Source organism: Schistocerca nitens, chromosome 1, assembly GCF_023898315.1.
Source record: "Schistocerca nitens isolate TAMUIC-IGC-003100 chromosome 1, iqSchNite1.1, whole genome shotgun sequence".
NCBI lineage: Eukaryota > Metazoa > Arthropoda > Insecta > Orthoptera > Acrididae > Schistocerca > Schistocerca nitens.
The window spans coordinates 631,033,881-631,059,559 of NC_064614.1; the positions used below are offsets into that span (position 1 = coordinate 631,033,881).

The window sequence follows — 25,679 nt, forward strand, 5'->3', positions numbered from 1 at the left end:
TTTTTACTCACACATTTTCACATTAAATGTTAAAAGTACCCCTCCCCCCCCCCCGCGTTGTTGAATACACAAATACACAATTCAATTCGTCTAATCATGTTTCCAAACGCAAGCTGTAACATTTCGTCTGTAACAGAAGCAGTGAAAGTGGATATTGCAGTTTTCAATTCATCGATGGATTTTGGACGGTTTTTATAGACAGTTCCTTACGCTGCACCCCAGAGGAAAAAGTCAGGTGGCGTTAGGTCGGGCGATCGTGAAGGCCGAAGTCCCCGTAAAATTATGCGATCACCAAAAACATCAGCAAGCTGTGACATTGAAACGCGAGCTGTATGCGCGGTTGCACCATCTCGTTGAAAATAACCGTTCAGTATTTCACTTAACACAAGTTCTCCTATGAATGGGTACAGAATATCCACTTGAAGGGAAGTAAGCCAGGGAGGCGAACAATCATACGGCACGCCCGGCTAACAATTATACGGCACTGCGGAGAGACTTTTTGAACACCCCGTATATGGCCACTGTGTGCCTATTTGCTTTTCATATAAATGACTGATTTTACGTGTTCATCAGAAAGTATACATGTTTCGATATGCACACAGTTTTTCATGACTATGACCAATATGATATACTCATTTAGTACACAGTTAACTTATTTTTAGGTAGGTCATCTTAAGAAATTGTCACCTGTGCTAATGATGTATAGCAGAATCTGACTTAACATTTAAAAGAAGTTTTTAAAAATTAAAACATTTTTATTTACAAAAAATTTTAATTCATTGTGTGACAACCTATGCTCACATTACAGTACTCAAATGGCAAAAACCAATGCTTGTACAGTACCTTACACAGCTGGGCCTGTAAACGCCCTCTCCCCCCACACACAAGTTTTTTATACTATGTGACAAGGCTATTCACAAATAGTGTTATGGCTGTTATGCCCTTTCATTTATTTATTTATGTTAGTGGAAAAAGATACTGTTAGTTTCCTATACTGCACTGCTAGTATAACGTTTTCTGAATGGCTTTGTAGTCTCTATCGAAGCGTCTTATCGTGTAGCACATATTACTCTTCTCATGTGTTTTAGCACCTTATTACTCAATGGTAGATAAATTATTATAGATGCATTTCTCTGTTGTGGGTAATTTTGTTGAGATTTGCCCATTGGGCACTTAACGATGTACTCCAATACATTAGCAACTAAGATGCATTTTCCTTTTTATTGTTGCTGTTTACTGTTGCATATTAATACGTACTACACTGACAGGGATTTCCAAGAGAGTACAACCACGTTATCATTACCTAGGTCCTGTATTAATTCAGAGGGTCACACTCATATACGTAGTTTTGTTAATAAGTGCATCTGGACGTTACTTCATTTGATAATCTAACGCTGCTGCCCTGCACCTGATAGTCTTAAATAACTGAAGTTGTACAATTCCTATGAAATTGAAGTATGAAAATTTCCTGCCTACCTTTGATACTACTTGCTAAGTATGTTCTTGTTACATTTGATAGGCCATATGTCACAATAAGAGTCATCTCATATCTGTTGTGTCCTAACCATCGGTGCTTCATGCTAGCATCTCACACTTTTATATATTATATTTTACAGTCAATATTAATTTTCCAAAAATATTTGAATGTTGGAGCTGTAATCCTAAGGTAGGCTGGCCTGTAAGGCTGTTACTGACACTACGTTTAGAACGTCTGCACGAAACTGTCCTTGGTATAGATTTGTGAATGAGCCTGTAAGTGTACGAACTAGGTCTGTATGTATTGTTACCTTCAACAAGATATTCATGTGCATGTGTAGATAAACTATAAATGTAGTAGTGAACGATATAACTGTATCGGTGATTCAGTTGACCCTACAGTTTATGTTGGGATATTATGTAAATGCTTATGGTTGTTTTTCCGTAGACCGACAGATACTTTTTCCATCACATAATAACCAGTCCTACGTCAATGTTTCTAGAGAGTACAATGTTGTATTTCAAAGAATATTTAATAATCAATGTAATGGGTCACTTATACCACCTGTTAACCAAGAGCGTAACGTAACCGCTACCGACGCTTTTGTTGCATGTGCGTTCAGTCTTTCCAGATGGACCATTGCTATAACGGTTCCACGAACGAACTCTTCTCCACTCCAGGGCACTCTGAGTTTTTATTTACTCTGTCTTATGTGTTTGACAAGCCAATATGGCGCTTTTGTGTTATAAATGGAGTGTGCTCTCTTTATGGTTATGCGATTCATGCACAGTTATATTCTTTCCAGAAGGTATTTAAAAGCAAATTTTGATCTGTTTGCTATGTTTTCCACTTATATATCGGTTGTACAGTGACGCATATCGCCTTAGTAATGTTTTTACTGGCATATTGTAGATCCGAAGATGACAGACACTGTCGAAACCGGTCATTGAGGAAATAAAAATATTTCAGCTCGTGATCTTGGATACAAAAATTCTTATTTAACGTTAAAGACATTGATTGTTTATAAAGGAAAATTCAAAATTTGCCTCGGTATGTTCGTTCAAGACGTAGAGCGGATACAATAGACTTTTTCAGGTGATCCGTACTATCCGAGAGTTATCCGTTCCTCAGGCGTCTGCCTGACGTTTTTCGACGATGTTTGTGTTAGACCATGCAACCTGAAACTGCTCCGCCTTTCACGACGGTGATAAACAACAACAGACACAGTTCTGACAATTGATTGGGGGCTTGAGACGAAACTTCCTCTTAAACGGAAAAGTAAACCATCAGAATGTATGAATATGGGGAACATGTTTTTCATACCGTAGTCAGACGCGAAAGAAACTCTGGAAAGCATCATGTATTTTGCGCAGTTTACCGAGGAAAACCTTTGCGACACGTTCTTTTTTGCGCAAAGACGCTTATATAAATCATGTAAAGAGCATATTGGGGATGTGGCTTCTTCCACATGTGTGAGAACAAGCAGAAAATTTCAGTTTTCTACAGGACGGAGCACTCCCGCGCTGCCACCTGCATTTGAGAGCATTTCTTAGCGATGTGCACCCTAAAGGATGGAAAGGCTGTGAGGTAGTATGGATCACACATTGTATCATCGACCTCCAATGTCCGCATCCTCGCGGTGGGCATTTATGTCTTTTATATGTGGGTGTGTGAAAGACTCCGGTTACGTGCCCCTCCTTCCAACAACTCTGAGTGAACTACAAGGCCGAATAGCAGCAGCGCTAACTTCAGACATGCTCGGAAAAGTACGAGACGCGTCTGGCTATGATCTGGATGTTTGCTGTGAGTCAGTGGAGAGCACACTGAACTTTTATGAAACGTACGAGTGGCGTTAATTAAGTAATGCAACACATATTTCTCGACCAGTTTCGGCTGAAAAATTTCAGAATTTGCTGTGGGACACCGTGGCATATTCCTGCTTCAACCCCTCTAAAATCATGAAGTTCCGATAGGTGACGGCGCTAAACGTTGCCTTCGAAATGGCGTCTGTCACTGAGGTGCATTCTGAGCAGAGTACTGTCACCGAGTTTCTTTTGGTGGAAAACTAGAGCTTCGCAGATATTCGTAGGCGCTTGCAGAATGTCTGAGGAGACCCAGCAGTCAACAAAAGCACGGGGAGTCGTTGGGGAGGCGTCTCTCATCATTGCTACAACGTCGCGCAAATCTGTCTGATATCCGGCGTGCTGGCTGGCCGCGGACAGCTGTGGCACTTCCAGATTTGGAACGTGTGGACAGTCTCACAAGATTGCGGTATCTTCACGGAACTGAAGAAACAACTTCAGCATGTTCGTCGCCACAAAAATGGGAACGAACTTCTCCTTATGCATGAGAAAGCAAGGCCTCACACAAGTATGCTCACCCGAGAGGAGCTCACAAAACTTCACTGGGCTGTTCTTCCTCATCCACGCTACAGCCCGTGTCTCGCATCTCCCGCGTTCCATCTGTTTGGTCCAATGATGGATGCAGTCTGCGAGAAGCAATACGTGGATGACGGGGAGGCTACTGATGCGGCAAGACGTTGGGTCCGAATTCGAGTAGTAGCGTGGTACCATGAGGGTGTAAAGGCCTTCCGAGTAAGGTGGCTTGCGGCAGTCGCATTAGACGGAGATTATGTTGAAAATAAGATTTTATACAGGAAAGGAATGGAGAATGATATGATTTATTGGAATCCTCAATAAAACCAACGTGCTATCAGAAAAAAATTTGTTGCATTATTTACTGAATGCCACTCATAAACGAAAACTTCTATACTAAAAGTAAATTACGAGGGTTGGAACTTTAATAGTGGCAACTATTTATTTACAGCTCGTAGAAAATAGACACGTGTTTCAAAGTTTTACTGGCCTTCAAAGTAGTCACCAGCATTGTGTATAATCCGTTGCCAGCGATGTGGAAGTCGGAGGATATTCTTACCAGAGCCAGTTGTGTTGACAGTTCGAGCGGCGCGGCCTATTGCCCGACGAATTTGTAGCAGTTCTGAAGCGAATGCCGCGAAGTTTTTCATTCAGTTTAGAAATCGAGTTGAACTCACCAGGGCTTAAGTCAGGGGAGTGCAGTGGGTGGTATAGCACTTTGCAGCCCCATCACTGCACTCCCCTGACTTAAGCCCTGGTGAGTTCAACTCGATTCGCCAGGCAATAGGCAGCGCCGCTCGAACTATCAACACAACTGGCACTGATACGAGTATCCAGCGACTTCCACATCGCTGGCAAGGGTTATACACAATGCTGGTGACTACTTTGAAGGTCAGTAAAACTCTGAAATAGATAACTATTTTGTACGAGCTGTAAATAAATAGTAGCCACTATTAAAGTTCCAACCCTCGTACACTAATTATGTGTGCACATACTTGTAACAGATATACCTATGTAAAATAGGATGGTGGCCCGCCTGTTTGGCCGTGCGGTCTAACGCACGGCTTTCCGGGCGGGAAGGAGCGCCTGGTCCGCGGCACGAATCCGCCCGGCGGATTTGTGTCGAGGTCCGGTGAACCGGCCAGTCTGTGGATGGCTTTTAGGCGGTTTTCCATCTGCCTCGGCGAATGCGGGTTGGTTCTCCTTATTCCGGCTCAGTTACACTATGTCGGCGATTGCTGCGCAAACAAGTTCTCCACGTACGCGTACACCACCATTACTCTGGTAAGCAAAGATAGGGGTTACACTCGTCTGGTGTGAGACGTTCCCTGGGGGGTCCACCGGGGGCCGAACCGCACAATAACCCTGGGTTTGGTGTGGGGTGGCGGAGGGGTGAAGTGGATTGCGGTAGTCGTCCTGGGGTTGTGGACCACTGCAGCTGCGGCTGGGACGGAGCTTCTCCGTCGTTTCTACGTCCCCGTTTACCATACAACACAATATATACATACAAAATAGGACGGTAATTTAGAAAATTCATTCGTGTAGAAGTCATAGCGTGATGAAGTCGGATGGATTTTCTTGAAACCTCCTGTACTGTTAAGGATGTACTGGAGGCTTGTGTTGTTTTTAGCATCCTGTATCGAGGAAATTAAGGTACAGGGGAAAGCTCGGATCAGTGAGGGAGGTCATAGAGCTTACTGGCGATGCAGAGCTGAGGGAAGCGGGCAGTGGCGGGCGGCGCAGGCGGCGCAGGCGGCGCTTGCTGCGGCCGCGACTCACCCAGGCCGACGAGCCAGCGCCAGTAGTCGGCCTCGGCGACCACCCTGGCGGCGTCCTGGGCGGCCGCCCGGGCGCCGTCGACGCGGCCCGACACGCTGCGCGAGAACGCGTCCAGCGGCGACAGCGACTCCTGCAGCTGCGCGCGCTCGCGCACCAGCTCGCGCCGGATGCCTGCCGGAACAGCAACACCTCTCTGTGCACATATCCGTCACTCACATACTCCAGCAGGGAGGAGCGGTGCGACGTAGGTTAGCAGAGCATCTTCAGCCTCTGAGTGAAACAATTATAAAACATGAAAAGCGGTGAAAGCAATAAAAATAATGATTTCAGCCTGATGAGTTGTTGTGTACGGTCTTCCACATCTGTACGGAAAATTGTGCTGCAGCCTGCTGGTGCCATTTGCTGGGAAACGGGAAAGGGCGAAAACGGCAATGGTACTTGACGTACATGATGTACTCTCAGCAACAAATTATGCAGAGTGTCCGAGGAGGAATGGTCAGTATTCGGGGATATGACAGCGACGACCACTCGAAGCAAAAATGTGTAGTAAACACGGGCTCTACAGTGCATACGTTAAAAGCTAAGTGCACATAGTCAGTAGAACGGACGCGTTTCACAGCAGCGAAGATGAACCTCTTCAGGTATTCACTTAGAATCCATATTTACTGGAAATTTCTTCTTGTTTGCCGGCCACTGTGGCCGAGCGGTCCTAGGTGCTTCAGTCCGGGACCACGCGGCTGCTACGATCGCAGGTTCGAACCCTGTCTCGGGCATGGATACGTGTGATGTCCTCAGGTTAGTTAGGTTGAAGACTAGGGGACTGATTCCCTCAGATGTTAAGTCCCGTAGTGCTTAGAGCCGTTTGAACCATCTTCTTGTTTCAGTCGGTATTATCACCTCTCAAATTATCGAAGACAGAAGTCTGGCAGTAAAAAACATTGGTTTCGCAGTATCGAAGACGAAGAAGTGATCACAGCTCTTAAGACATGCATTTTCGACCACATATTTACTTGACTTGTTTTGTTTTGAATGGTCGTTCCTGACATATCCATGAATATTCAAAATGGTTCAAATGGCTCTAAGCACTATGGGACTCAACATCTGAGCTCATCAGTGCCCTAGAACTTAGAACTGCTTAAACCTAACTAACCTAAGGACATCACACACATCCATGCCCGACGCAGGATTCGAACCTGCGACTGTAGCAGTCGCGCGGTTCCAGACTGAAGCTTCTAGAACCACTCGGCCACCGCGGCCGGCTATCCATGAATACTGACCATTGCTCTTGGAATATCATGTATAGTGGCTCTCGGTGTAAAAGTGTACATGTGGATGTACATTTCAATACAAATGAGACAGAAGAGGAAACTGAAAGGAGAAACGATATAGGATGACTATTGCAAAGGTTTCAGAGACGCGACGTAGGTGGTAGAAGGAAAGTAGTATTTCAGGTATGCAGGTAAACTGTGGTTCGGGTCTTCATTGGGAATGGAAGAGGTAGGGCAGGCTATACTTGGAGCGTAAATACATATCAGAACTTATTTCGTCGTTTGAGGGGAGAAGATAGCTGAAACTATCTGGGAAGAAAAATGTAGGGTATCAAGATGTAGGGATGGTGAGGCCTGCTGATAAAGGCGCCGCAGCATGACAGGTTGGCTTCTCAAGTATAAGAGGGCGGACAAAACAGCTATTTTCCTATTACATGTATACCTATGACCAACTGAATCACATTCAGTTGCTGTGTCGCATTGAGAGCGCTCCTGTAGTTACAGAGAATTGAACAATTCCGTGTGTCACGTGACTGCAATGTCGCCAGAACTTGTAGTCGAGTGTAGCGAGGAAAGATGCATGAAATTAGCCAATTTCATCGCCGTCAGTTTATGGGTGCCCGACGCCTCGAAAGTGGTAGAGGGACTATTGTCTTTTGTGGCGCTGTGTAAATGATGTATCGAGGGTAGCTCAGTCCCGAAGAAAACTGCGGCCGCTAGAGACAACAACGTGTCGATGGCAGGCTTAGTCGTCGACTGTCGTGAACTGTAACAGCGGCTTCATAAATCATAGCCAGAAAATCGCTCGTCACTTCTTCTGGACGCTCGTCATTTCTTCTGGACAGAAATCTCTGATTAACATCCAGGCCGCCGTAGCACAGGTACGCATCTTTTCTGTGAGTAACACCGTCTAGACCGCTTATATGCAATTATTTACGAGGGCAGTTCAATAAGTAATGCAACACATCTTTTTTCTCGGCCAATTTTGGTTGAAAAAACCAGAAATTTCTTGTGGAATATTTTCAAACATTCCCGCTTCGTCTCGTATAGTTTCATTGACTTCCGACAGGTGGCAGCGCTGTACGGAGCTGTTAAAATGGCGTCTGTAACGGATGTGCGTTGCAAACAACGGGCAGTGATCGAGTTTCTTTTGGCGGAAAACCAGGGCATCTCAGATATTCATAGGCGCTTGCAGTATGTCTACGGTGATCTGGCAGTGGACAAAAGCACGGTGAGTCGTTGGGCAAAGCGTGTGTCATCATCGCCACAAGGTCAAGCAAGACTGTCTGATCTCCCGCGTGCGGGCCGGCCGTGCACAGCTGTGACTCCTGCAATGGCGGAGCGTGCGAACACACTCGTTCGAGATGATCGACGGATCACCATCAAACAACTCAGTGCTCAACTTGACATCTCTGTTGGTAGTGCTGTCACAATTCTTCACCAGTTGGGATATTCAAAGGTTTGTTCCCGCTGGGTCCCTCGTTGTCTAACCGAACACCATAAAGAGCAAAGGAGAACCATCTGTGCGGAATTGCTTGCTCTTCATGTGGCTGAGGGTGACAATTTCTTGTCAAAGATTGTTACAGGCGATGAAACATGGGTTCATCACTTCGAACCTGAAACAAAACGGCAATCAATGGAGTGGCGCCACACCCACTCGCCACAGCCGGTAAAGTCATGGTTACAGTCTTCTGGGACGCTGAAGGGGTTATTCTGTTCGATGTCCTTCCCCATGGTCAAACGATCAACTCTGAAGTGTATTGTGCTACTCTTCAGAAATTGAAGAAACGACTTCAGCGTGTTCGTAGGCACAAAAATCTGAACGAACTTCTCCTTCTTCATGACAACGCAAGACCTCACACAAGTCTTCGCACCTGAGAGGAGCTCACAAAACTTCAGTGGACTGTTCTTCCTCATGCACCCTACGGCCCCGATCTCGCACCGTCGGATTTCCATATGTTTGGCCCAATGAAGGACGCAATCCGTGGGAGGCACTACGCGGATGATGAAGAAGTTATTGATGCAGTACGACGTTGGCTCCGACATCGACCAGTGGCATGGTACCGTGCAGGCATACAGGCCCTCATTTCAAGGTGGCGTAAGGCCGTAGCATTGAATGGAGATTACGTTGAAAAATAGTGTTGTGTAGCTAAAAGATTGGGGAATAACCTGGTGTATTTCAATGCTGAATAAAACAACCCCTGTTTCAGAAAAAAAATGTGTTGCATTACTTATTGAACTGCCCTCGTATAACCCCGTTTTTCCTACTGCCATCATCAGATCAAAAGTTACAGCTTGCACAGCAAGGTTCAGTGTCAATGTCCATAAAACCTGTGCCTAATAGCTCCGACTTGTTTTACAAGTTTTACGTTTTGATTAGATGAGGCAATAGTAGAAACTACTTTAAAAATAAATACATGCAAAGCGATCTAGACGGTTTTATTCATAAAATATTCACAATGATGGCGGACTCATGAAAGACATTTATTTTCTGCATTAATACCTCTCTTCACCGCGCGTCACAGGACACAGAAATAAGACTACACTGTACCCCACAGCAATGTATGCAATATACCGCAAGGATGCTTCACTTTATTGTATATTTACAATATGTATCAAACTGTTTCCCATAATTTCATACGTACAATGTACAACCATTACACAATACAGGGCCGGTCGCTGTGATCGAGCGGTTCAAGGCGCTTCAGTCCGGAACCACGCGGCTACTATGGTCGCAGGTTCGAATCCTGCCTCGGGCATGGATGTGTTTGACGTCCTTAGGTTAGTTAGGTTTAAGTAGTTCTAAGTCTAGGGGGCTGATGATCTCAGATGTTAAGTCCCACAGTGCTTAGAGCCATTTGAACCACAATATAGGACATTATTAAATATATAGGACGTTATTAAGTTGTTAACTGACAGTAGCTGATAAGTTAGAGGAGTTACTTGTAATAGAATAGTATAAAATATGAATGGTAATCGGTTTTAGATGTGAATGTGGATACACAGAGAACTCCTTGTTGCTCACATGAGGTTGCTGCCCATTCATGACGTAGAGACAGTCATAAAGAATATGCAGACAAGACTGCAATGGAAAAAGCTTGAATTACTTAAGAACTCTCTTACCCAAATATATGATAGAACAAAGGGAGGAACCACGCCAGGACTGTAGCGTAACAGGTGTAGAGGTATGGGCGCCGAGCGTAGTCGGTGAGCGAATGAATAATTGCCAATCCCGACAGCACATGCCCTGGCTACGATGCAAAAATGACCAGTGGAAAGATTTTGAGTCTTTGGCTATCTCTTTGTCCTCTGATTTACAACGGTGGTTTTAGTATTCAAAAAAAGGATATGGTTCGTGTTACTGTATACAGTTGCACTCGTTTTTGTTGGTATGAAGCACTGAAACGAAGAGGGATGAATCGCACTGTGGTCTATGTGTTAGATGAAACACTCAATAAATTGACGGTTCGTCGTTAATGGTTACAATGTCTGTCTTTATACAGCGCCTGTACTTTCAAATAACCATGACCTTCACGTGCATCATATCGTTCGAACTCGTTCAGTGATTGGGCTGAAGGAACAGACACTGTCATTGACGAATACAGCTGTGGTAAATATTACGAAATAGTTATTTTGTAAATGGAACCGCCTGTTCTTGTTGCAACTGTAATTTATTCCTCGCAGATCCGTTTCGCCTTTTTTTGCTCTAAGGCATCTTCAGTGCGATAGTTTGTTGGCATCTACGTTTCCTCTCATCTGGTCTGGAGGTCGCACTATCACTTCATTATAGGGAGGAATAAATTACAGTTGCAGCAAGAAAAGGCGGTTTTATTCACAAAGCAAATATTTTGTGCTTGCTGCGGAGGATGGCCATGCAAATAAAGTTGTTATTACGAAATAGTTTCGCATTTTGAGACTACGCACTGTTGTCTGCTGTTTGCGACACATGAAAATTTGTCCCGGACAGGTATTCAAAACCGAATTCCCCGCTTTTAATGAGTGCTCGCCTTAACAATTTCAGCTGTCCGAGTACACCCCAGGTCGGATCCAAGCTTCCACACAGTCACAACGCTCACACTCGGGCAATTCGTGATTCCTGCACAGGAAGGCAAATATTATATCACCATTTTAGCCCATCGAGCCATGGATACATCACTAACGGTTACAATGTCTGTGTTTACACATTTTCTGTATCTTCACAATAAAGTGTCCTCCAGACATGCTCGCATGTCTGAAGGAACAGTCACTGTCTGACGATTACAACTGTGGTAAACATCACGAAATAAGGCTCGAACTCGGGACCTTTGCCTTTCGCGGGCAAGTGCTCTACCAGCTGAGATACCCAAGCGCGACTCACGCCCCGTCCTCACAGCTTTACTTCTGCCAGTGCCTCGTCTCCTACCTTCCAAACTTTGCAGAAGCTCTCCTGCGAACCTTGCAGAACTAGCACTCCTGAAAGAAAGGATATTGCGGAGACATGGCTTAGCCGCAGCCTGGGGGATGTTTCCAGAATGAGATTTTCACTCTGGAGCGGCGGAGTGAGCGCCGATATGAAACTTCCTGGCAGATTAAAACTGTCTGCCGGACCGAGACTCGAACTCAGGACCTTTACCTTTCGCGGGCAAGTCCTCTACCAAGCGAGCTCCCCAATCACGACTCACGTCCCGTCCTCACAGACGAGGTACTGGCAGAAGTAAAGCTGTGAGGACGGGGCGTGAGTCGTGCTTGGGCAGCTCACTAGGTAGAGCACTTGCCCGCGAAAGGTTAAGGTCCCGAGTTCGAGTCTCGGTCCGGCAAACAGTTTTAATCTCCCTGGAAGTTTCATTACGAAATAAATTAGCATCTGCGATTGTGCTTGAATCAAGAACTGTGTGTGCACTAGGGTTGTCACTACTTGACATACGGAAGTTTGGATCGGTCTTGGAGACGTGTTTGCGTAACGAAAGTAGTTAAGGTGACCTCTCGCGATAAGTGGAAAATCCGGGTTCGAGTCCCGGTCACGTACATATTTTCATGTGTCACAAACAACTGACATCATGCACAGTCGGAGACTAGGAAGCTATTTCGTGAAGTTGTCGGTGATCTCTGCCATCCACGTTTTGTTCGCCTCAGAAATTATCATGGCAACTGGAATTATACGCTACGCAAAGTACTCAGGATATACCCCCACGACACTACCTGGATGCTAAGAGATACGCTTTCGCGTCTTGCAGCAGTGTGAGGCCGTGAGTGTCGCCTGAGTGTGCCACGCTGCATTGTCGGCAGACTCACCGAGCCTGGCGTCCCTGGTGCTCTCGAGCACCTGTCGCGGCAGCAGCTGGAAGTCTGCGCGCGCCTGCTGCGCCGCGGCGCTCAGGTTGCCGTTGCGCAGGTCACGCAGCGCCAGCAGCCGCTCGTCAGTCAGCAGCTGCAACACACACACACCCACCACCACCAGCGTCACTAGCATTCACAGCTGGCAATGTATCTTCACTTACACTCTAACAGGTTTTTGTACAAGTTCATAATGAGTCAGCCGCTCAGCAATGGAATGTCCATTATTTTCTGACTTCCTTAAGGCTTAAACCCGTCTGGAAACTAACTGAGAGGTTCTGTCGGAATAGAAAACTATGTGGACAGGGCGTTAGAAGCGCCTGAGCAGTTTAGTTCCTAAGAACGTTGCCCGGGAGAGGTAACGTTTCGCGTCCGAGTTCCGATCCAGCATAAAGTTTTAATTTTGCAGGAAATTTGGTAGAGGACTTCGTATTATACGAGGGTTGGAACTTTAATAGTGGCAAGTACTGTATTTATTTACAGCCCGTACAAAATAGATACGTATTTCAAAGTTTTACTGACCTTCAAAGTAGTCACCAGCATTGTGTATAACCCGTTGCCAGCGATGTGGAAGTCGTACGATATTCTTAGCAGTGCAAGTTGTGTTGACAGTCAAGCGGCGCAGTCTATTGCACGACGAATTTGTAGCAGTTCTGAAGCGAGTGCCGTGAAGTGTTTCCTTCAGTTTACAAATCGAGTTGAACTTACGAGGGCTTAAGTCAGGGGAGTGCAGTAAGTGGTATAGCACTTAGCAACACTATCAGTCAAACAAATCAGTAACAGCTTGCATTCCGCGCGACCGCTTCGGTCGCGGGTTCGAATCCTGCCTCGGGCATGGGTGTGTGTGATGACCTTAGGTTAGTTAGGTTTAAGTAGTTCTAAGTTCTAGGGGACTGATGACCTCAGAAGTTGAGTCCGATAGTGCTCAGAGCCATTTGAATTGAATAGCTGGCACTGTACGTGCTTGAGCATTCTCCTGCAAAATGATGGCCAGGTCCTGCAGAAAGTGTCATCACTTCTGTCTCTTTGCTGCTCATTCTTGGAATACAACCTACGACCAGCTGAGAGACAGAAGTGATGACACTTTCTGCAGGACCTGACCGTCATTTTGCAGGACAATTCTGAAGCACGTACAGTGCAAGCTGTTACTGATTTGTTTGACTGATAGGGCTGCTTTTAAGTGTTGTACCACCTAATGCACTCCCCTGACTTAAGCCCTCATGAGTTCAACTCGATTTCTAAGCTGAAGGAAACACTTCACTTCATTCGCTTCAGATCTGCTACAAATTTGTCGGGCAATAGACCGCGCCGTTCGAACTGTCAACTCAACTGGCACTGCTAACAGTATCCTGCGACTTCCACAATGCTGCCAACGGGTTATACACAATGCTGGTGACTGCTTTGAATGTCAGCAAAACTTTGAAATACGTATCTATTTTGTACAATCTGTAAATACATAGTTACCACTATTAAAATTCCAACCCTCCTATCTTTATCCTATGACGTGTTATTAATTGCATTAGCGGCAAACACGGTTACAGTAATTTTCTCGGCCGTAACAGGTGCATACAAGATCTCATGGATCGTTGTTATGGTCTCCTGATGGTATAAAGGGTAACTCCTGTTTGCAGAGTATACAGCAGCTAGGTGATCCTAAACGTCTCAGTGAGCTGTCGACAGCTCTCCGCAATTATCTAAAGGCCTGTGGTGTGCAGTGTTTTCTACATTCAGAGCGCGACGCCTGACAGGTAGTATACATTAAAGAGCTCCACGACCGGGAAGACCCGTGGAATTGGAATTACAGTAAGGTCTGTGGATTTTGGTACACAGGGAAGTACATCGTTATGTACATCGTCCGCTTGCAAGTACTTGCCTGGGATACTCATTATCGTGCCGATTGCTTTCATACTCGCACGACAAAAAACAAAAAAACAGATCACTTAAGTGTGAACATAATCTCCAAGTAAGGTTTACCGACGGAAGGTCTGAAAATCTCGTCACATACTCATTAACGATCAAAGGAACTTCCACTAACACAGTGCTTAGGCCATAAACTTTTACACATCGTCTTGGTTTCTTCCATCAGTAATTTGCGGCAAACTATAATTACTGATGGCTACATATTTCACTATAATTAATAAGGCTGTCAAGTATCAGGAAAGAACGACATGAACTATATACTAATTAAAATGAAATACAATAATTCATTAAACTGTGCAACAGAGGAGACTAGCTCAGTAGTCTTATAAAGTTGTAAATGAACAATGACTGACAAGCAGACTAATTAATTATTTTCCGAACATGAACTGAGACTTTCTCAAAACGTTACCAGCGTGAGATGTGATTTTGATCTATAGGAGATGAAATACACTCCTTACCATTAACATCTGTCTTGTGCGAGTTGAAGCAACAATAATTGTTCACTCAGATTCGATACAGAGCGCCTTGCATACTACAGTGTCATACCAGACAACGGAACTCGTTCTCACACAACAAGAAGCTACAGATGGTCTGACTGGGTGCCTATAACGAGCTAACGTGCCATTTCTAAGGTCAATGTATCATGTACGTCTTCATTAATTTTTTCACCCGTCATACTGTTCTGATTTTCATGAAATTTTACCACAAGATTTTAAGTAACAATAGTAACTCTTATTAAAAATCTCTAATCCGTGACGCCAATTATTACTGAAGTATTGAAATATATCTCAAATACATATTTCCCATGTTTTTTACATCAAATAAATTCTTGGTATCAGTGCTGCAATAGAATAATGCAGATATCTCACGGAGATTTGTGATAAACATTTTATTACTCAATAGCTCAGAAACAACTTTCTGTTGTAACAGTCCATCTGGTAATTATTTCAATACGTAAATCTCTGTATGAAGTCATTATACTTAATATCAAATACTTACAGAGTCAACAGAGTATATGAGAGACTGAATGTAAGGCATGAATAAAGTGTAGTTAATATTATGCGTGAATGTATTTTAATATTTTCCAGCGCATGAAGTGAGTTACATACAAGGCACGAAAGGGTACCGTAGAGCAGCCAGAATTTATGTAGTGAGAGGAATATTTTTACTCCTGCTCTTCAGACAGTCAAAAAGTATTAACAGCTGCAGTTCAATTATTTTTCAAAAAGGGTAATTTCCATAAAACTCTATGTTTGGTTTCTAAATGATTAGGAACTTTGCGTAGCCAAAACAGATTCTAGTTACTCCGATGCATGCATTTTGTAAATGACCTTAGCAAAGTTTCTCGTGCAAGAGAACTATCAGTTTTGAATTGTATTGAGTCTGACGATGCAAAACTACTGTTTGGCACGGAGTTGGTAGCAATGTTTTATATTGCTGTTTTCGTGAACAACACAGTATAAGTACATTTACTTAAACAGCTAATCTCTATTGATCCCTCATGGACAGGGGACATCAGCTGGTTAAGTAATTGTTAATATCAATTAAATTCTTCAGCAGCCGTGCAACTAAGCTGTTATTTTATATTGATGACGACAACCAGTTTCGGCATTCCACTATGCAGCAGTACACACTGCACCGCAGGCACACTTTCTACATCTGTGTCCTCGTACGAGTTCAATACGGCAGCGCATATGCAGACACTGAGCACTGCACGTATCTCCTAACTTCCTGTGAATACTCTTCAGGAAGAACTGCCAAACTATAGGGTTACCTGAAAGATGTCAGTATCTTACTTCTAATGCACGTCTTCCCTTTTTGTAAGGAAAGTTGAAAATTTATCTCCATCTCGATCGCACTGAACATATGACCAGTGAATTTCCTTGGCATGTTGTCGCCTCCTTTGTTTCCTACAAGACACACACACACACACACACACACACGCAAGAGAGAGAGAGAGAGAGAGAGACGCACACACTCTCAAGGTATTGGCGTGTCTGTTGGGCGAGTAGGGGAAACATGTCTGTGAGCAAATGGGGAAGGAATTCGGGGTTCCTCCTAGTATGCCTTTTTCGCATAGGCCATGTATCGGCATCCACAAAATATAGTGGGTTTTGCGGAGTGTTTATTCCCCTATGTTCCAGTATAAGTACGCTGCAATTATGAGCGTATGGCATTGGTGGCCGGAAGACCCCTCGCGGGGCGGTTCGGCCGCCGCTCCACAAGTTCTTTAACGCCACTACGGCGACTTGCGAGTGAATGAGGATGAAATAATGATGAAAGACACACAACACCCAGTCATCTCGAGGCAGAGAAAGTCCCTGACCCCGTCGGGAATCGAACCCGGGACTCCGTGCGCAGGAAGCGCAAGACCACGAGCCGCGGACTACGCTGTAGTTCATTTGTGATATAGACATTAGATACAAATTTATTGTAGAGATATGCGACTATCCTTTGTTCAGCACCCAGCAATAAATAGGACAGTCGACAGCAAATCTTCGGCACATCCTCAGATTCCGTAATATAAACGTTCCTGTTACAATGAGTGCTGGACAAAATATTATCGCGTAGCTGTACCTCTATAAGGGAAAATGAATTAAAACTTGGGGCCAAGATTTTGTTATTTATCATTGAGTGCCGATTTGTCATGCAAATATCAAAGCGAGAGCAACTGAAAAAGGATATATGTCGTCAATCTGATTTTGACATTATTGAGCAGATTCAAGTATTTTCGTCCGCTACGTTGTTAACATGGCTGCATTAGAATATTTAAAAATTACTTAATTGTTGTGTTTGTTAGAAGTGTAGTTGCTCTCCTAGTTTATTTGGATAATGACCTATTCGACAGTACCGCGTCAGTTACCATTCACATAACGTTGTAGATATTTATGATTCGAGGCATGTGTAGTTCGATAATATCCGTGACGGTTTGCACAGCAGCGTTATTAGTTCAGATGGTCTGGCGAGTGGTGCCCTACGCTTCGGCCCTGGAGGTGCTGAGTTCAGTCACAGATAGGGGTGCGGATTAGTTTTCTTTACAGTCCCTCGAGGACGGCGCTAAGTCCACTTAGCCTGCTATCAAATCAGCTCTGGGGATCTTTCCCAGCGATAAAAGTTGGTCAGAGCGATGACCGTGCCAAATACCGGGCTATGAAATTGATTACCTCAACAGTTACAAGACAGGATTTGGGAAGAGCCGGATTCAAATCCACGCCCAGACATAGTGGTTTAGCAAAGTCTTAAACATGGCTGCTTGGTTCAGTGACCATTTCTAAATTAAATTGAAGCAAATGAGCCCTCGGTCACAGTTATTTTCAGTCTTATTGACCAGGTTTCAACACTTCCACGAGTGCCTTCATCAGAATTAAAGCAATTAAAATGGCCTATAACACAGTTACAAATTTGTAGGAAAAGACATTTTTATATAAAAAAGATAAGTACTGACTAACAATAAAAGACAGAGGCAGTACTTACATGTCACGTATAAAATAATTAACAGGCCAGAAGTGCTTTAGTCTCAAAATAATAAAAAGGAGTGCGTGGAAGCGAGCCACTACGGGCTGGTCGTACCTCTATGCATTTATGTTAACCGGGGATCTAGAAACGACGGAGAGGCTCCGTCTCAGCCGCAGCCGCAGTGGTCCACAACCCTACGACGACTACGGCAGTTCACTTCACCCCTCCGCCGCCCCACACCGAACCCTGGGTTACTGGGGATCCTGTATGACCTCATTCCGTTCCCCCACCTCCTCCTTTTCCATTAAAGGATACGGATCCTGTGCACCTCACCCGCTTGTCTCACGCATCCTCTCCCACCCCCGCCTGCTGCTGCGCCTGTATTCCCACATCCCACCCGGTCTCCATCTCTCCACCCTCCTTACCCTCTTCCAAGGTGGCTTCCGCCAGCCCCCCCTCCCTGATGATGTCCTCCACCCCTCCATCTATCCTCCTATCAACTTTAATCCTCCCCTCCCACTTCCTGTGTCTTTTCCTTTAGGCACCCTCCCTCCCTTCTCTCTCCTTTTTCCCCCACCCCCTTCCTCCACTCCTCTTCCCCCGGGCTTCCCCTCCCCCTTCCTCCCTTCCTACCTCCACCCCTATCTCCCCTGCCCGTGGCACCTCTGCTCTCCCCTCTCCCTCTCCCACCCCCCCTCCTCCTCTCTTGGCAGGTCCCCGGACTCGTACACGCTTAGTGAACGTTCGCGCGCCGGAGATCAACGCCTCGTGTTTCTGTGTGTGCCGTCGTTTGTGCTCAAGTGGTTCAGTGTTATTCGTTTTGTGCTCCTACGTTCACGTGTGACAATTTTCGTCTCTGTGTGTGTCCAAGTGTCTGAACAAATTTTATCTTGGACTCTACGCCCGTGAACGGCTCCATGTATTTTAAAAGTGTATATCTCCGTTATATGTCCACCGTATTTTTTCTCTAATTGTCTTCATATGTATCTTTTGTGTTCTCTGTGGCCAAAGAGCGGCGTATTATGCCACTGATGGCCTGCCTGTCAAAGGTTTAAAAATAACAATACAGAAAAAATAAATGACCGAGCGCTCATTTATTTCAGTTTAATACTAGTTTTGGTGTTCGTGGTTTCTGTAAAATCTCTTCAAAAAAAAGATGCACGTTTCCTTCCCACTGCTTCTCCGAATGAGTCAGTGCACCTCGTCCCTGACGCCAGCTGCAGGGTGCGCTACTGACCGCCTCGAGCCGCACGGAGACGTCGAGGCCGACGGCGTCGACGGTGTCGCAGAGCGGGCGGTCCCTGGCGGCGCACTGTCGGCGCGCCGCGTCCAGCTGGTAGCGCAGGTCTGCGAGGCGCTCGCGCGCCACCAGCGCCAGGCCGCGCGCCTGCGCCGCCTGCTCCAGCACGGCGGCCGCGCGCTGGCTGGCGCCCTCCGCCGCCGCCGACACGTCGGACAGCGCGTCCAGCGCCACGTCCACGCCCGTCTCGCGCGACAGCTCGCGCTGGATCGGCGCGCCCAGCAGCGCGTCCGCGCCTGCCGGCACCGAGCTCCGTACAGCTCCGCCCTCTCACACAATACAGCACTGAACTTAAACCGAAGCACGGGTACACTGTTGCAGTGGCCTTCAGTCCGCAGACTGGCTCGATGCAGTCAATGCATTCTAAATCGGCAGTACATAATCAGTTATCTGTTGTCGGTTCAGGAAGGAACTGATATTATCCTACAGAGTTTTATGTCTTCTACGGATAATGCCACAGATTTTACTATCCAACACAATAATTTAAGACAAACCATAGGTGAAATGAAAGTTTACAAGGGCGACGTTTACTCACTCTTTCTAATCATTCCACACTACGCCCCAATGAAACAAAGTGTGTAACAGTGATTAGCGTCAAGTGCCGAAGTAATTTGCAAATCGTGTCTTCAGGAATAGGACTCATATACTGAAGAGCCAAAGAAACTGGTACACCTGCCTAATATCGCGAACATGGAGAAGTGCCGCAACACTAATGTCTGAAGCGGTGCTGGAGGGAACTGACACCATGAATCCTGTAGGGCCGGCCGGTGTGGCCGTGTGGTTCTAGGCGCTTCAGTCTGGAACCGCGTGACTGCTACGGTCGCAGGTTCGAATCCTGCCTCAGGCATGGATGTGTATGATGTCCTTAGGTTAGTTAGGTTTAAGTAGTTCCAAGTTCTAGGGGACTAATGAGCACAGATGTTAAGTCCCATAGTGCTCGGAGCCATTTGAACCATTTGAACCAATCCCGCAAGGCTCTCTACAAATCCATAACAGTACGAGGGGATGGAGATCTCTTATGAACAACACGTTGCAAGGCAGCAGAGATATGTTCGATAATGTTGGCTTGGTGGGCAGCGGAAGTATTTAAACTCAGAAGAGCAGTTCTGGATGTGTGGGGTGTCCCATTGTCCTGCTGGAATTGCCCAAGACCGTCGGAATGCACAATGGACATGAATGTTTGCAGGTGATCAGACAGGATGCCTATGGACGTGTCATCTGTCAGAGTCCCAGCTAGAGGTATCATGGGTCCCACATCAATATATCACTCCAACTGCACACACCCCACAGCATTACAGAGCCTTCACCAGCGTGAACAGTTCCCTGCTGATAAGGAGGGTCTATGGATTCTTGAGGTTGTTCCATACCCATACACGTCCATCCGCTCGATACAATTTGAAACGAGACTCGTCCGAACAGGCTACGTGTTTCGAATCATCAAACGTCCAATGTCGGTGTTGACGGACCAATATGGTTCAAATGGCTCTGAGCACTGTGGGACTTAACTGATGAGGTCATTAGTCCCCTAGAACTTGGAACTACTTAAACCTAACTAACCTAAGGGCAACACATACATCCATGCCCGAGGCAGGATTCGAACCTGCGACCGTAGCGGTCGCGCGTCTCCAGACTGTAGCGCCTAGAAGCGCTCGGCCACTCCGGCCGGCATTGACGGACCCAGGCGAGACGTAAAGCTTTGTGTCGTGGAGTTATCGAGGGGTACACGAGTGGGCCTTCGCCTCTGAAAGCCAATATCGATGATGTCTCGTTCAATGGTTCGCACGCTGACACTTGTTGATGGCCCAGCATTGAAATCTGCTGCAATTTGCAGAAGGATTGCACTTTGTCACGTTGAACGATTCTCTCCAGTAGTCTTTGGTGCCGTTCTTGCGGGATCTTTTTCCGGATGATGCGATGTCGGAGATTTGATGGTTTACCGGATTGCTAATATTCACGGCACACTCGTGAAATGGTCGTATGGGAAAATCCCCACTTCATCGCTACCTCGGAGTTGTTGTGTCCCCTCACTCGTTTGTCGACTACAACACCACATTCAAACTCAAATCTTGATAACCTGCCATTCTAGCAGCAGTAACAGATCCAACAACTGTGCCAGATACTTTTTGTCTTATATAGTCGTTGCCGACCGCAGCGCCGTATTCAGCCTGTTTACATATCTCTGTATTTGAATACGCATGCATATACCAGTTTCTTTGGCGCTTCAGTGTAAGATTGCATCTGTTTACATGGCTATTAACAGCACAGTTACTTTATAGGTATGTACTTACCACTGCAGGGGACGGTTCCTCACGTGCGATTTTTATTCGAAAATTTCATTCAGTGGAAGAATGTTTGCAGCGAGTGCCACCATATATACAACATATACATCAGAAGTGACATGTGCTACACCCTATATTGAGAAAAATCCTCTGGCAACAAATTTAAAGGATCACTTTTTCGGAATCACATAACTGCCTCCAATTCCAACGCATAAGTTTGAAGTTTCCCACTAAGCTGCCTACAGCCTACCTCTGTAATTGTGCAAAAGCGTGGCGGCCTGTGACGTCTCCCTCGGGCTCGTTTCAAACAGCAAGCTGTTGACCATGCAAAATAAAAACCATAGCTCAGAAGTTCACGTGAGCTATAAGGTGAGTCAGTGGTGTCATGTTACATTGGTACCATATTTCACCACAATTCTGTCCAATGTCGTCCTGGACGTGCCACTCGATGGCAAGAACGTCACACCCCCTATTACCCACATTTCACCCCTTCTTTTGATGCCTCTACGATGGGGGCCAGAACTACGATATTTCACGGTCGAAACCGACAGTTCGCAGTGAGATAAACAGCAAAATGACGTCCTTGACAGTACGCCACACTGCTGTCACCCCCTCGTCATTTCAACCATAAGGAGCCGTTCAAAACAGTTCGATGAAATCTGAACGTGAGCCGAAGCAGTAAAAGGCGTTTATGCTTTCCAATCTTCCTATTATCACTGGCGAGGAGGGGGGGGGGGGGGAGAGGGAAAGCTGGAATATTAATATGTGCGTGAAGAAAACGGCAATGGGTCCATAAAAGACCCCTCCGATCGGCAACACCCTCTGTGCCACACACGCAACTTTGTTGAGCACGTTACAAATGTATCTGTGAGAAACGTTGACACACATGCAGCCTCGTGGCTGCTCTAGAGCTTGAAACTAGATGAACCCCACCTAGGGGGTGCGAGAGGGGTTGCATAACCCTAAGGCGCTAAGCAAGCTGCGAGGGTGAATGCTTGCAGAAATTTCTGAGAAGGTGCGTGGGCAGCACCGAGGGTTTTAGCGAATTTGGGGGGGGGGGGGGGGGGAATTCTGAGACGAACCCATTGCCGTCTTATTCACCCACATGCAAATGTTACATGCCCCCGCCGTGATTACGCCACAGAAGGGTGCGAAACACGAGTGGTGTAAAATCGTAAATACCATTTTCTTCTTCGGATAACGTTCAGTGCGGCTGCAGCCCCACGTTGTACTTGCAAGAAAAAATCTGGTTTCACTGACTTTCTTTACGCCACTCCTCAGGCCTTTTTCGAGTCGATTCTGAGCGGCGGCCTGTCTGAAATGTTTTCGTCGGCCATCCGTAAGAAATCAGCAACGACGGTTGTCGCAGTTCTGACCCTCATCGTAGAACCATCAAAAGAAGGGTTCAAATGTGAATAAGAGGACGTGTGACGACCTTCGTATCGTATGACGTATCCACGGTGGCATTGATAAGAATTGAAGTGAAATTTGGTGCCAGTGTGACATCATTAACCTACCTTACAGCTCACTTGAACTTCTGAACTTTCAACAGCTTGCCGCTTGAACCGAGCCCGAAGGTGACGTCACAGGGCGTCAGGCTTTTGCACCATTAGAGAGACTGTCTTTAAGAAGCTTTGAGCCAAATTTCAAACTTATGCGTGAGAATAGGGGAAGTTACATGATTTTGAAAAAGTGTTTTTTTTTATTTTGTAATGCAATGCATTTTGCTACAAAATGCGCAAACAGTGTAGGTAAGCAAAGGTATTGCTAGTTGATGCTAGCTTGCGATAACTAGACAGACAGTTCATCTCACTATTTGCTTGTTTCGGTCTTCAGCACGAAGATTCGTTTGATGCCTCTCTGTATGTTGGTCTGTCTTATGAAAGCCACTCCATCTCTCCATTACTACTACAACCTACGCCCATTTGAACCTACTTATGTAGACTACCGCTACAATTTTTACCCTCCACACTTCCTTCCATTACCAAATTGACTATGTAAGTAGACTGTATAGGCTTTTTTTTTAATGGTAACGCCACGTAGCGCTCTGTATGAAAATCACTGTCTGTGCTGTGTGCAGTCTGTGGCTGGGTGGCATTGTTGGAATTTGCCATTGTAGTGTTGGGCAGTTGGCTGTTAACAGCGCGTAGCGTTGCGCAGTTGGAGGTGAGCCACCAGCAGTGGTGGATGTGGGGAGAGAGATGGCGGAGTTTTGAAATTTGTAAGACTGGATGTCATGAACTGCTATATACATTATGACTTTTGAACACTATTGAGGTAAATACATTGTTTGTTCTCTATCGAAATCTTTCATTTGCTAACTATGCCTATCAGTAGTTAGTGCCTTCAGTAGTTGGAATCTTTTATGTAGCTGGCAGTAGTGGCGCTCGCTGTATTGCAGTAGTTCGAGGAACGAAGATTTTTGGTGAGGTAAGTGATTTGTGAAAGGTATAGGTTAATGTTAGGCAGGGCCATTCTTTTGTAGGGATTTTTGAAAGACAGATTGCGTTGCGCTAAAAAATATTGTGTGTCAGTTTAAGCACAGTCATGTATAATTTTTCAAAGGGGACGTTTCATATGTCGACCCTTAGCCGAGGATACCTCACTGGAATCTTCTGATTTTTTCTTGTAGTTTGTGTAATTAGTGTAGCTATTGTTTATTGCTAGCGCGTAATTGTAGAGAGAATCTCCTTTGTAGTTGCAGTCTTTCATTGTTGTTGTGGCATGCATGTAGATTTGCACCAAGTATTTCGCAGCTGCGCTTGCAATTAACTAGATATTATTTTCAGTGCTATGTTAATGTGTTCTCTTATTTTTACTCTTCAAATTGTGTTTTTCTGTGTTGTCGTGTGAAATATTGTGACAATAATGGCGTGTGAAAAGCGTAATACTAGGCTCCAAAGTAAACTGAGAAATGACAGTGAAGACAAAATCAGTGTGTTAGCGCCACTATGTAATGAATTAACTAATGTTCAAAGTGGTAATTTGGTAATTGTGCATAGGGAAATGGAGCGGGCTGCAAATAATGGTGTAGGCAGTGAAACAATTAGTGAACAGGGAAGCATTATCGATCGATCGGTCGGCAATAGCTCGCCTCAGGAATCCGAAATGACAGGACACAATTTCGTGAATACTGTAGATTCAGGTTTTGGGTCCTCACCGTTTTCTCAAATAAGTCAAGACACATTTTCTGCTTGTCAAAATGTGAATGTTGCCGGTGCAAATTCACTGCCGAAAAGCACTGAGGAACATGTTTCAGACACCAGTGCACTGTTATTACAGTTAATGCAACAAATGGGACAAAGGCTTCAAAAGTTAGACACAATGGAACAAAATCTTCAAAAGTTAGACACAATGGAACAACACCAGAGACAAACACAGCAACAGTTAGACACAATGGAACAAAATCTTCAAAAGTTAGACACAGTGGAACAAAATCTTAAAAAGTTAGACACAATGGAACAAAATCTTCAAAAGTTAGACACCACGCTTGAACAAATACGTGAAGATTTAACTACTGAGTTACATAACATCGAATCGAAATGTCAAAAAGTCTGTAATGGCGTAAAACCAAAAATTTGTGAACATTTCCAACCTATTTTTTCGCGTCATGAAAATGCATTACAGAATCACGAAGCAGCCATAAAAGAACTGCAAACTATTGTTCATGAAAATCACGACACCTTGCAAGCTAAAATTGACTCAGTTGCATCTACCGATTCGGTTACGCAACTTGCAAAAACTCAAGAAAACTTAAAGGACACAGTAGATACGATTTCAACACAAATGGACACTCTGAAACTTGGTTCAGAAAAACACACTGAGGAAATAAGTACACTATCGAAGAAAGTAGCCGAACTTTCGGATCAGTTCACTAACTTATCTGCAAAGGTAGATGATGATCTGAATGACACAAGACCTGTAGCCATCACTGACACAGAAGAGTATGAACAAATTAAGAAATTCAAACAAAATCAGAATCAAATTAATACACAACACAAAAGAGAAATCCGGGAAATACACTCCTGGAAATGGAAAAAAGAACACATTGACACCGGTGTGTCAGACCCACCATACTTGCTCCGGACACTGCGAGAGGGCTGTACAAGCAATGATCACACGCACGGCACAGCGGACACACCAGGAACCGCGGTGTTGGCCGTCGAATGGCGCTAGCTGCGCAGTATTTGTGCACCGCCGCCGTCAGTGTCAGCCAGTTTGCCGTGGCATACGGAGCTCCATCGCAGTCTTTAACACTGGTAGCATGCCGCGACAGCGTGGACGTGAACCGTATGTGCAGTTGACGGACTTTGAGCGAGGGCGTATAGTGGGCATGCGGGAGGCCGGGTGGACGTACCGCCGAATTGCTCAACACGTGGGGCGTGAGGTCTCCACAGTACATCGATGTTGTCGCCAGTGGTCGGCGGAAGGTGCACGTGCCCGTCGACCTGGGACCGGACCACAGCGACGCACGGATGCACGCCAAGACCGTAGGATCCTACGCAGTGCCGT

At 45.4% G+C, this 25,679-nt stretch overlaps 1 protein-coding gene across 4 annotated transcripts in view; it reads right to left on the minus strand.

Annotated features, from left to right (window-relative positions):
• The window catches only part of LOC126257721 (uncharacterized), a 152,936-nt gene that overhangs the window by 63,315 nt on the left and 63,942 nt on the right, over window positions 1–25,679 (minus strand). For all 4 annotated transcript variants that reach the window (XR_007546469.1, XM_049955584.1, XM_049955586.1 and 1 more), the window contains exons 5-7: window positions 18,826–19,124; window positions 12,171–12,306; window positions 5,632–5,802 (exon numbers count right to left, since the gene is read on the minus strand). Coding sequence is in view for 3 of the 4 variants with exons in the window: in XM_049955584.1 (XP_049811541.1) it covers window positions 5,632–5,802; window positions 12,171–12,306; window positions 18,826–19,124 (606 nt within the window). In the remaining variant the exon portion in view is untranslated. The remainder of the gene's footprint in view (window positions 1–5,631; window positions 5,803–12,170; window positions 12,307–18,825; window positions 19,125–25,679) is intronic.